Source organism: Ciconia boyciana, chromosome 15 (assembly GCF_034638445.1).
Source record: "Ciconia boyciana chromosome 15, ASM3463844v1, whole genome shotgun sequence".
Taxonomy (NCBI): Eukaryota; Metazoa; Chordata; class Aves; order Ciconiiformes; family Ciconiidae; genus Ciconia; species Ciconia boyciana.
The window spans coordinates 3,718,774-3,732,429 of NC_132948.1; the positions used below are offsets into that span (position 1 = coordinate 3,718,774).

Sequence of the window (13,656 nt, forward strand, 5' to 3'; positions counted from 1 at the left end):
GGGCATGGCAAAGTAAACGAACTGAGCCGTTCACAGATGGCAAAGCTTCCTTCCACACTTGCGTAACTTATCCCAGACGTTCCTTGAAAAGGGAGAGAGGGAGGGGAAAAAAAGAAAAGAGAAAAAAAGAAAAAGCAAAACCAGCTGGCTGCTTACACAAGGCATCCGGAATGATACTGCCGGGACTCCAACATTTCCATTCAGTGCAGCAGAGCATGCTCCTGTGTAAATAGTTTCCATATGTCATCATTACAATAAAAAACAGAAAACAAAAAAGAAAGAAAGAGAAGGAGCATAAACTTTCCTGAGCCCAAACCTCTCCCTTTGCAAAACAAATTCCCGACTTAGGGGAAGGAAAAACTCTCCACTGGCTGAGAGAGCAAACAAACTCTTCTCATTCGGAGGAGCTCACGCGGCCACGGGGGATCTCGAGGGCAGGGCCGAGAGGGGACTAAGGGACAGAAAACATTCACAGGAACCAGGGAGAAATCACCCTTCCCAGCCAGGCTAGTGTATGTCAAACTGAAGTCAGTTTGGACTTTCATTGTTTGATCCTTGGTGTCTGCATTTGTTTTAACAAATAATAATAATTTTAAAAATCAAAAAAGCTAGTAACCTCCTACCAATTCAAAGAGTTATAAACAAACTCTACAGGGTAGCTCTTACATTTGCCTCAGAGCTCTCCCAGTCTGGCTCTCATTAGCCTGTTTGCCAGATGTTCTGCTTTCTAGATAGCACACACTTTTTATGGCGTTACACTGGAACAGACTGAGATGCCTCTAATTAGCTCCTCGACTGACTCCAAAGCCATGTGCCTTTACCAGACTTACCAGGGCTTTCTCCTAAAAGATTGAGGAAGGTCTTGATGGAGCTGCTAGTTGCCATCCTGTCCAGATAATGCTATTTTAGCTAGTATGCCTGTGACGACAGAACTCTGCAAACTGTGTGGAAGGCAGGGCAAGTGACATAATTCAGCAAAAATATTCTTATAGTTAAATGTCATTCATACTGTTTACATATCACCTGCATAGCCAATGTAAGACAGCAATATGTGAGTTACTCGTCTAATGAGTTGCATGTGCAAGTAATATTTCTCTTGATAAGCGAAAAAAGAAACGCCAAGGACACATGACTTTGGAGACAGGACACATCTTCATTCACATTGCCTTACAAGGTTCCTGCAAGTGGATGCACCAAATACAGCAGCAAGCGAGAAAAGTAAGCAAGGCGTTACCTCCCGCAGTTGGGAAAGGTCAAGCTGTCCAGGGCATACGCTCCGGGCAGCTCCAGTAACCGTCTCGGACAACCGGAGACATGCCAGCTGATAAAGCACTCCGCAGTGCACCCGTCACTGAGCCACAGAGGAGGAGGACAGGGAAAGAGAAGGCCAAATTGTCAGTTAACCATCAGATTCCTTCTTAATTAAATATAATCTGGTACCAACTTTGTCCTTTCTTTCCTTCTTGCAACTTTGTTTGTAAGAACTGCTGTCTTGCATTTACCCCACCCTTATAGTCATTATTTCTTGTTTGGAAAGAGGCATGAACCCTGTTAAGGAAAACACTTGCCAGCTACGTTTTTTCAGGGGAGCAGTGTCTTTTTCTATTGGAGCTGGACACAGTTCCAGGAGTGCGAGCTGTCCAAGGCAAATGTGACTTCCTGGAGTTGAGCAAACGCTTTACAAGTCTGCTGCGAGAGTCCGCACAGACATGCAACCTGACCTTCCCGCGCGAGGGTCTCCCTGGCAGGCTCCGATCCCTTTGCAAGCAGGGAAGAGGGCACAAGGCAGACTGCGATTCACGCAGTTGCAGTCCCTTACCGCAATGACTACTGCACCATTTAGCTGGAGCCATTTCTTTTCAGGCTTTGCTGCATTCCTTACCACCACACTACCTCAGTTTCTTATACCATCCATCTTGACTGCATTTGTGTCTAACTACCCACACTCAGCTATCACAGAGCTCGTGTTTTCAGTTTAAAAGAAACATAACCAGGCATGCAGCAACACTGAACGTGTGCCCATGGAAGAAGGCAGATCCCAGGAGCATCAGAGCTGCCCATGGGGTTCCTGGACCTCCTGACCTCACACACAAGAGCTGTCCCAGTGCAGGATCCCCGTGCTGGCTACGGCTGCCGGCTCCCTCAGTGACTCTGCTCCCCGAGGCTGCAGTGAGGATGAACAAGGCTGCAAAAGGAGGATGGCATTTGCTTGTCAAAACCAAACAGAAACATTTCTCTCTCCCAGAAAGCCCTAATCCGCTGAACTGCATGGAATGCCCACCACAGAAGATGCAACTCCATGAAGAAAAAAAAGGAAACTAAGTAGATGGCTACCCTTCCCCAACACAAGCTGTACAGGCACCTTCAGTCCCAAAGCCAAAATTTTAGCAGTACTACAACACAATTCAGGCAAAGCCCAGAAGCAGCTCTGGCCAGGAAACGGCAGGATCCTGAAGTGTCAAGTATGTTGGAGTTGTACCAGCACCAACGATGGCATTTTCCCTTCCAAGTGCTTACATGCCATGTAGCTTCACCTCCAGAGGATTTATCTTCTCTCCCCGCTCCAATGCGGTTGATAAGAAACTGCTCCTTTTCTTTTCAAGTGCTGAGGCATGAACATGCGTGCATTTGTCTCTTCAAGGCCAGACTCACCTACCCGGGAGAAAAAAAGCTGGAAGCCGCCTGGAAAGCACAGCTGGTTTGGCACTTGGCCACACATCTCAGAGGTGAGAGAGACAGAGAGTGAAATCACTGCCTTTAGTGCCTGACTGCCAGGTCAGCGCTCTGCCAACAGGAGCATCGCAGGACTGATCTTTGCAGCCCAAAATATCCTAGCACCCATCCTGTTTTCAGGAGATGTTATGGGAAGGAATTTAACAGCCGTGAGGAAGTCTAAACAATTTACTATCAGTTTGTTGCCTAGGAAAAACAGGGCATCTCCAACAGAGTGCAGTGCCAAGTCCTTCTGTTGCAAGAGAAATAACATACTTCTGAATATTTCAAATCAGCGTAACTGAGTCATGCTCTTCCTTAGAGACGACGGCACAGCAGAAACATATGCAAAGGCCTCAGGGCTCTTTGTCTTACTATATTCTCACAGCACTCGCTTGCTGTGAAGCTCAACAAATAAAGTCACTTCAGCTTCCTATTTAACACAGAAAAGTTTTTAAAAAAATATGGATGTTGCCACTTCCTGTTAGCGGTATGAGGCAACTGAAGTCTACCATCCTCGCCTTTATTCGAGAATCCAGTTAGTTCCTATGGCATCAACACGAGCTCACTTCACGCTATCATCCACCACACTACAGGGAGCTGAATCCACACGAAGGATGAGCAGATGTCCCTCAGCATGGTAAGCTACTTTTTATATATTATTGCCTCTTATCAATTGTGCTGCCTATCTTCTTATATCGAAGACAACTTAAGCCCTGCATTGTTTAATTAGAGGACCACTGTATCCTTGCTAACATCTGCAGTGCACACATGTAAAAATCCTGATGCACAAGCTAAACACAGTGACAGAAGAGCTAAAGCATGGTAGGGAATTGTTTTGTCTCAGCAGAAGCTGTGGCTCCAGCTAGCTCTTGCTCTGAGTAGGTCAGAGCCAGTATTTAGTTAACCCTTTGCTCTGCAGCTCGCTACCTGTTTGAGACAGGGGCAGAGCTAGGGTGATTCACTCGGACATATGCTTCCTGCACCGCTCTGCTGGGGACAAAAAGAGGCATCTGTAAGGAAGAAGAAGAAGAAAAAAGGTTAAAGGCTTCTAAGAAAACAAGGATGAGGACAATTTCACCTATCTACACTAGCCAAGATCGGCTGGTTGGAGATCCTCATCTGCACAGTTTACTGCCTCATCTCTTCAGGGTACCTCCTCTCCTTTGGTCTCAACCCTGAGTCACTCTGTGACTTGATTTTTTTTTCTCTTGCAATGTTATGTGGGAAGTTTTGACCAGAAAATGTTTGATCGCTGGACAATTTTCATTCCTGAATATGTAGCAGCAAGAGGCAGAGGGACAGATCCCTCCCCTTCCGGATGTTTGGGATCCACAATTAGGGTAGCGAGAGGCTTCAGTGGCTGAAGATGAACTGATGGATGCTTTGTCACCCTCAGAGAGGCCACTTCGCCCTGACCCCTAAAAGCCTCCCATAGCTCACTAGTACGCCAGACCACACAGCTCAAAAGCCGCTGCAGCAGTCAATGGTGAAACAGAGGAGGATCGCTCCTTGATTCACAGAGCTCCATCCTAAGAATAATGTTACCTACCCCACTGGCTCTTGTTCCTCAGCTGCATCGCCTTCCAGCAGCTCATGCAAACCACCACATGCCTAAGCCGTCTTCCACAAAGCTGCTTTCTGACAGATGCGTGACTAAATCCTCCTGCATGAGAAAGTCCCTGAAATACCACAAGGAGAGCTGGAACCAGGCACTCGCACAATCTGAGACGGTATAACACAGGAGTACCTGCTTCTTAACACAGCTGCAAAGTCAAAACCAAAGCATTTTTAATCAGTAAAACTCACATAAAAGGAAAGGTTGTGCTAGGAAAATATAATTAAGAATCTCACTTGTGTGTTAAGCCAACTTGCTGCCGGTTTCATATCCTTTATTTCTGATCTTAACAAATGAACTTCCATACCACAAAAAGGAGATGTCAAAGCCACAACAGAAGGATCACCTACAACCTTACATTACCCATCCTTTTAGCAACCAATATGCTCTATAATCTTGTCAGTCCGATCATATCACAGCAACAAAGGCTTTACAGACACAGAGATAAAATTATTCTGTAACTGAAATTAAATATCTGAGCTGTTGAGGGGCTCTATGAAACAACTAATTTTGAATGGAAAAAACAATTGGAAATAATAAAGTTTTTGCTGAACCCAACAACAACAAAAAAAGACAAGCTCTGCCTAAGGGTATGGCTCATGAAAGAGGCCAGACATGAAATACACACACACACACATTTATAATTCATAATTTTTGAGGAACTAACAGAAAGGGAAAGACACAATATCAGAATCCCTCAGATACAGCATTTCTTTAACACATCCTGTTACATGAAGGAATTTCCTCTTTTTGTTCCAAAAAGGGAAACCAATGCCTCACGGTTTTAACATGTTAAAGATCTGCTTTAGCGTCGGTAACAGCACAATGTCAGCATTTTAAGAGCACGTTCCTAATTTCAATTCTCCAAAGCAGAGCCCTTGGATTTTCCTGATGCAGTTTGGAAAGACGTTTGATTAAGCTGCAATCTGGCCTTTTTAAACGAAAGCAGTGTGCTGCCAGGTCCTGCTGCCAGTTCCAGCCGCCAGCAGCTCTCCGGGGAAGCCGCAAAGTTAGCAGCGGGAAGCAGAGAGGAAGCGCTTCCCTTATGTGAGAAACCAGTATTAGTTTGGGCAACAAACCTCCTGTACGGCCACCCAGCGCTGGAGCAGGACTAGAACGGAGTAGGCAGTCATAAGGTATGTGCCATACTGACATTTCTGCCCTAAAGAGAGAGGGATAGGAAGAAAATGAGATAAATTAAGTTAAATAACAATATCATGGCAAAACTCTAATATCTTACCACGACAGGCTGAGGCCAATGAAAGTTATTTGTTGTGGTACAGTAGTAAGAAGTAGGTAATTGCATTTTGTGGTGTTAGAACAAGACTCCACCACACCAGTTCTTTTGCAATACAACACTGCCACATCTCCTCTGCCTCATCATTGTGTCTCAGCCAGGAAAGAGAAGCTGCCAACTTCAGAGGAAGATGCATGTAAAGGAATGGGAAAAACCCCAGCCTCTAGTGCTGCGTAACTGCTCTCCATTAAGAAAAAAAAGACTTCTGCACATTTGGTAGAAACTGCTCCTGGCAGGAATTGAAGAGGTCACATATAACGGCTGGAGAGGAAGGAAGGAGTTAAACCATTAGTTTGATATCTGCAAACCAGCTGCCAGAGGGCTTTCCCTCAACTGGTCCTTACTCCAAGTCCTACAGTCCTCATACAGAACCGTATCTTCAGAAAATGGACAATTTTGACTTCAGAAGTCTTCCAGCACTGCAGAATCCTCTCCAACTCCTACGAAGTGGTTCCAAACATTAACCACACTGTCAAATACGTGCCTTATTCCTTGTCTGAATTTCCCCAGCTTCAACCAACAGACACAATTCCACTGTTACCCAGCTACTGAAGCTGCCTTCTTGGATCTTGGATGAGCTGGAGCAAGGGCACTAGAAACACACCAAGCATCAACACATTGATTACTCTAGAGCCAGCATGGATGGCAACATCACCTACCTACCTACCCTAATCACTATTCTTATTGGAAGGACCAAGGAATACACTCACCGTCTCACTGGACAAGTGTCCCACAAGCTCACTTTCAGCTCAGTTGCTCATGAAATCAGGCTCAGCTCAGCCCCTCTGCTCGCCAAGGCAGCCCACTCCACCCTTGCAGATGCACGACCCTAAGCTGGTCCCAGCAATACACACGTGCCTTGCCTGCATCCACCTCACTAAGTAGTTCTAATCACTAAGCTCCCCTCCTCACTCTTACTATGCCCTCAACCTGTGGCATCTCCTAACTTGATCAGAAATTGCTGCTTTTTTTTTTTTTCCTTTCAGATCAGAAAGAAATGTAGCAGTTGGCACAGGGACAAAATCTAACCCCGTGACAGTCTCTGCTAATAATGTACCTATTCACTAACCAGTCCCAATAACCAGTTGGATTTTGAGACCCGTCCATCAGCCAGCTTGCAGAGCCATTAGCTACACAGTGTTGATTCCTATTATTCACTTCCTCAATCAAAATGCTACACAGGTGCCAAAACAAGTATCTTCTCAAAACAGTGCCAGTTTATCTTGTAACCTCACGAAATAAGTCAATGCACGACTTCAGGTTCACATGACACTCTCTTTTTCATAAACCCACACTGACTGACATGAAAAACTGTCCTTTAAATCCAGATTTTAGAAGAGCTATTGCTGGTTTCCTATTATTTTGCCTGGAAGCCTTTTTTGGCTGGCTGGCCTGCAGTCTCCTGCCTGGTGCAAAATACCTTTTGGGGCTGGAAGAAAGTCACTATCACAGCAATATTCAGACTGCCTCAGCTACAGCCTTAAGGAAGAATAAAAAGTCATCTGCTGATTTTTAAATGCCTACCTTTAGAATCAGCTATTTAATCTCTACTTTATTTACTGTGGGAATGGAAGAACAGATCATACGATGACCAGGTCATCCGGCTTTTCAACAAATACAGAATACATACAGTATTTCTTGAGCTTCCCCGCAGCATTATTGACCAGTGTTCAACCTTGAATACCTAACAGGCCAGTATCACTTAACATGTCTTTTTATTTCTCAAGTCCTTTAGAGCACCTTTAACTCTGCTGACCACATTTCTCTCCGTGATTTTCCTCCACTCCCAGTTTCTGTTTCTTCATTTGCTCTATAGCGGTGCACCTGCTTTCATGTTAGCCAGCACAGGCATGTCTGTACTGTGACTTTTTGCTGCCTCTCCAACAGCTTTAAAGCTGCCATTAGCATTTTCATTTTGTATGCATTTGTGCTCTCTCAAAGTATATGAATAATTTTCAATGTTTTTAAGTCTTCCCCTTTGCAACCACTAGAGATAAGGTCCTGCCACCAGCCTTATACTTGAAAGGAAAGGGGCTTTGCCTTGGTCATTTCCCCCCTGACCCCGATGACAAAATTCTCCTTAGTAAGTTGCTTGCGAGCATTTACTTAACACAGGCAGGACCAAAGCGGTCACTTGTTCACACCTGCCAGCAGTTCAGAAAAAGCAGAACATTTAACACCACTTGCAGGTAGCAAGGCAGAGCCACAGAGCAAACCAGTCTCAGCAAGTGTTCTCTCTTCAATCACATTTCCAGTACTTCTGGTCTGCTCAGCACCCTGGAGAAACAATGTTCCCCTCCGCATCATGAAAAACAAGCAACTGGGCAACAAACAGCAGCGTTTTCCTATTTCTGCAGTGACTCACTGATACCTAACTAAATAACCAGCTGGACATCGCTGTTTTGTGTTGTAGGAACATTGCATTTACAAGATGGATTACACTACAGCTCTTGTGCCTCTCACCAGGCACAGATCCCCTCCAGCCAGGGTGACCGTGCCACAGAAAAAAGGGGACAGACTGTGGAAATATTGTACTAGCCAAAACTTCTGCCTTTACACTCTTCCTTTGGAGCCCCACGACTACAGCCAGCGGCCGCAAAAGCACTAGCCGTAGAGGATGGCATCCCTTCCTTCCTCCTCCCACGTCTGATTATACTGTAAATGACACAGCCGACTCACCGGTACAATTTGACCCTGGGGAGTTTTCAGTGCTCCCACTTGCGGGATTGATCATTTAGTCTTAATTCTACAGGCACTTCTTCATTTAGTTAACAAAGAGCAGGAGCATATTTGTGCATTCTAGTGAAATCCTTTAGCAGGCTACATTACTTTTGTACAAAAAACTTTCCCAAATCCATTGAGGATAGTGAAAGTGTTCTCAGAAAAACAGTTATAGTTAGAATAAAATACAGATGATCAGACATTCCCAGATGACAACATATACCTATAGGCGCATGTAGGCAGTCACATCGGAAACGTAAGAGAGTAGCTAAGGTGTCCAGCCCCATAGAACCAGAGGGTTTAACACGGCTGTGCAGAGAGATACATCCTAAATTTTATTCCCCCATGCAAGCAGGAAAAGAAAGGCCTTTTGTTCCCAACAGACACCACCAGATCATGATTATAAAAGCAGCACTGGATACAAGCTTCAAACCCCCACACCGTGACTCAAATCACAGCAGTCCCCTCGTCATCCTCCATCAACCACACGGTGCTGCGGTGGATCGACACAGACACACCTTTCCTGCCTCTCTCTCGCAGGCGAAAAGACCAGCAGTTACAGGTGCACGAGCTTCCTGCTGAACTGCTCACTAGAAGCAGATGGATGAAATCCGAAAGCTGCTCCTACAGCGCTCCATAAAGAAAGCAGTCATGTAAAAATCGGGCATCTTCTCAACATGCGAAAAGCAATTATGCTAAAGACACGGGGAGAGCCCTGCAAGGTCCAGATCAAAAGCCAGAGACATTGGAGGCAAGAGAAAGACCTATCAAATTCACCGCACTTTTCCCAGCTTAAGGATCAGAAATGGAGCGTTCTGGCTCATAAATTCTACTTCCAGCAAATTCAAGCTTAAATCCCCTGAAGGCAATAAGGAAAAGGCAATCAACAACAACTCTAACCACTTCACAGATGCTCCTGTTTAGTTTATACAGCACTTCTTACAGCATTCAAACGGGTAAAATGGGATTTCAACGCAGGGGGGCTGACGGCAGCAGGCAGGATTCCTCGGTGAAGATACCAAGGGCAAAGGAAGTTCTGAGAAGCATCATATTGGTTATGATGAGTGAACTCAGCGTGCTCAGCCTTTGCTCATTTTAATCTGCCAGTAAGCAAGCTTGGCTAAACTGAACATCCTGCATCTACAGTGCCTTAAAAATCCACAGGAATCACAAAAATGAGGGGAAAAACGAACAAACTGATGCGTTCCCTGGGAAGCCATGAAAAAACTAATCGCTATTTGTTTCCAACTGTTGTTCCGCTTCCTGAGCCAAATGTTCCCCAGTCAGCTGCGGTGGCTGAGGAGTGACCGGTTAGAGCTGGAAAGTTGTCGATTTACAATTGCAGCTTGAACACTTTCAAACTCCTTAATATTTTTTTATAGTTCCAGGACCACCTGTTCGAAGAGTGGGGCCCTCCGATGCCATAGCACATGCCCTTACCCCCGCATCTTCCGACTACAGCAATCGGCTTGGGGAGAAAACACTTAGCCTAGCCCGTTCTTCTGCTCTCACACCAAAAAGATGCAAGCTGCGTACTAGAGACGAGACACACGAAGGGAACGGGCTGCCTCCCTCAAAGCATCAAGGTCATTACTCCCGTCTTCACGAACAGAGTGAGAAGAAGCTTCCAGACTCCTCAAGCCTCTCTGCACCATCCTCCCTAATTTACAGTGAGCATGCATGGAAGATGATATCCATCGCTAGTGCTCCGGGAGAGGACAAAGGAGAAAGAACCATTTGACTCCAGGATAATGGAACACTAACCCAAGTCTTCTTTACCTTGTATACGCTTTTACTCGCTCAGATTTGAACAGCACGGGGCATTCAAGACGAAATCACTAGGATTTTTTTTTTTTTACTGCGTGAAAGAGTCAACAGTGCAGAGATTCTGTTTGACAAAGCATCCTACTGTGAAACACACAATGTGTGCATTGTGCAAACCGATCTCCTGCAGGGCTAAGAAAACAAGGCAGGCTGGAAAAAAAACCACAAGATAACTGCAGCCCGCAATACCTCCTGGTACTTTACTCTGCTCATGGTTTTTCTTCTATAGGTACCACATTTACAGAGTCACGTTGAGAATGTCTTCATACAAATGCTTTTGTGAGTTCTGGACAACGCAGTGCTGTTTCTCTTGAATCAAAGGTACCCGCTCTATCCTCTCATTACGGCAAGTATTTAAGCACAAGCCAAGGCGGTCGGTCCTGCCTTAAAACCTGAACTCTCAGGATAAATGAGATTCCAGGGGATGAGGCATTTGGAACTTAAGAGCAGAAACACATTTTCCACTATTTCTAACATCATATCGAAAGATGCCCAACATCTTCTAAAAGGCGGCATTTACCTCCTTCCTCTGAGTTTACAGAGCTCATCACCCAGGGAAACGAATTGTACTGAAGGAGAAAACAATAATCTCCTTATGTTTTGGGTGTGCATTTCCCTTTCCAAGATTTTCACCCCTCACTCATCTCGGAGGCAGTTTTGCTTCGCTTTGCTTGCTTAAAACATTCATTATAAGTCATCTAGGCCAGGAAAGGATTAGAGAAGCACTGGCAGAAGTTGCAAAATGCAAGGCTGTTTGGTCGGAGAAATGAGACTTTCAGAGGCATAAACAACAATCCAGCACCGAACTACCACTTGTGCTTCAGAAAAAAAATCCCCTCTATATACATTTCAAGCAGGTACATACCAAGAAAAACAAATCATGCACAGCAATGCAAAACAGCACCTCTTCATAACAAAGTCATGAAGCCTACCTGTCCATTTCCACGAAAGGTGTAATCTGCGCTTTACAGATGAGCCGTGTTAACCACAGCGATGTTAACTGACTTACCCCAGGTACAAGGAGGAGCAGCTTCAACAGCAGAACTAGACTGCTTCCGCAAATGAGATCCCAGTCCTGTGCTCTGGCCATGCTTCACCTCTAAACGCGGCAGCGGAAGCACTGCTACTGGAACTAATTAAAGGCAAATCGGTAGAACTAGGAGCCATGATGCGAGAAAATATCCTGCATAGCATCCAAGAAAGCCACCAGATAATCCAAAAGGCTGTTTAAGAGCCTGGCTGTCAGAGATCTCAGGATCTGCCAGGTCCATTGCAAGCATTTGCTTGTTCCCTCGTCCCCTCTTTCTTCACACCAACTAGCTACAGCATTTCATAACTGGTGCCCAAGTCCAAATAACCATCTTCGAAATCCTTACTTTCACACAAGGATCAAAACCTACAGATCCTGAAGGATTTATTAAATCTACTAAATGGCTGACATTTAAAACGCCTATTTTCCCTCAAAGCTAGCAAAGCCAGAATGTTTTCACAGCAATTAAAGCGGTTCCTCAAGAAGCACAGCTACTAAGAGATTGTGTGGTTACAGCATTTCCCCAAAGTTCTGGTATTTACTCTCTGTTCGTTCCCTCAGCCCATCAGAAAACGTACACTTGTTTTACACCTGGAAATCTCTTTCACCCAGGGTTGGCACTAAAGGAAGCAGCAGTAGGAAGAAGGCAACAGAGATGGTTGAAGAGCAGGGACGCATTGACCAGATGAGCTGAAGCTGTGGACTATGCGGACAGACTTACTTTCTCTCGCTGCTGATACAAACATGTTCTGGAACCAGACCCAACACAGAAGAGAGTTCTATCACTTCAGGTTGCATGGATTACTGGACACATCAAAATCCAGGCAGTTCATGTGTCTCAAACAAACAACATTAACTGCCCCCAGTCCTGGGTCACCCCCAAAAGCGTATGTCTACCTGTGGATTACTAAATGAATTTTTTTAAAAACAAGACGAGTTTGTTGTATACAACATCCATTAATCCTGTAATTAGGCTCTGTGTCCAGAAACATCACATGAGTTTCCATCGGCCAGTTACAAAAAGAAGAGCTTTGCTGAAAGCCTCTTCATGCATTTCGTCAAGGAAGTGGGCCGACGTGCAGAAGCCAGGCAAGGGAAGGAGCCCTCCTTCCAGCAGCGCCAGGGAAGCACAGCACACACCACACTCCGTTTTAGAGGCACAACCGACAGTCTCAGAGGCAGTCACCGCTTTCTTTGGCCAAAGTCACATTCCTCACCAAGCACACCTTGGGCAGCCCCTCCAACTTCCCCAACAGTGAAATGTCATTTTCTTTACACGCTTTGGGCCACCTTCTCCTTCACAGCAGTGCACAGGCACGCGGGCACATTCGTCAACAATTCTCTTTCTACCCAAAAGGCCAAGCTGGCTCTAGTTTTCCTGACAATTTACTCTTCAGGCAGCAGAAACCGAGATTGCAAAGGCTCAGCTGAAACCTCAACATTCAAAGTTATAATTTCCCATATTCCAACAATCCTTCTAGAAAACATCGCACTTCGCTGTTGCAGTTGCTCCCCCCACCTCCCCACGCATACACAATAAATCATTTTTACCTCAATAGCAGATGCAGTTGCTTTCTTGTAAAAACCCAGAGTTTAAAGATGACTTCTTCCACTTGCCATAATCCATTGTGTGGGAGAAACAGACATACAATATCGTATTGTTCCCTGTACAACACTTTGAGCTGTACTTTCTGCTCTGAACACACTGAAACTCCACTTGAGGCTACAGCAATTTCCATGCAGGAGGCAAAGGAGAATCTTGTATCTGATCTAATACAAGATAAATCAATGTGCACTCATTTATTGCTTGTAGTTCCCATCAGCTCAAGGAGAGAAACTGTCCTAGAGTTTCAAGGCTATCCACGCTGCCTTTGTATACGGAAAACATACCTCGCACTTTGAGATATTTTGAGAACCTTGTTCTAATGCTTCCCAGGAGTTCAGGCGAGGGACTGGAAATCACTAAACCCCGGCCGCTTCTCGCCGTTTTCAGTACGTGATTTTGGGAAAGGTCATGCAAGGATTGCATCCCCATTTTTGCTTTCTACAGAAATTCAGTTAATATTAGTCATTCACCTCAGATAGGTGCTGGGAAGCTTAATTAGAGTGTGTACGGCACTCAGAGATTCTCAGATAAGATGTACTAGGGAAGGGCAGCATCATATTAATTAGCGTGGATTCAAGTGACGAAAGCGCTTCTCTCTCGCTCTTTCAGCTGTTGGAGCTTGAAAGAAAAATTACCCAGCACCAGTCCTACATGTTGTAGTCAGAAAACCATCGGCACCACACTCTTCTGGATGTGGTCTGAATTCCCATCAACTTTGCAGGATTCTGACCTTTCGCTGTGGCTGTAAACGGAAGCTCCCTGGAAAATGTGTATCCCAGCACAAGGCAAGGAAGGCAGAGTTTTAATATTCCTCCCCATGCAAGTATTTTCTCCCATTAAGCGCTTAA

General features: G+C 45.1%; 1 protein-coding gene across 4 annotated transcripts in view; it reads right to left on the reverse strand.

Annotated features, from left to right (window-relative positions):
* TPCN1 (two pore segment channel 1) overlaps positions 1-13,656 on the reverse strand; it is a 49,525-nt gene that overhangs the window by 31,669 nt on the left and 4,200 nt on the right. The window contains exons 1-2 of one of the 4 annotated variants that reach the window (XM_072879830.1): positions 1,235-1,311; positions 157-221 (exon numbers count right to left, since the gene is read on the reverse strand). The exons of 1 other annotated variant lie outside the window; for it this stretch is intronic. In XM_072879830.1, coding sequence (XP_072735931.1) covers positions 157-217 — 61 coding nt within the window. In that variant the 5' untranslated portion in view covers positions 218-221; positions 1,235-1,311. Of the gene's footprint in view, positions 1-156; positions 222-830; positions 1,050-1,234; positions 1,312-13,656 lie in introns of those variants that run through there. 2 more of the 4 variants (XM_072879831.1, XM_072879833.1) reach the window with 2 other exon arrangements.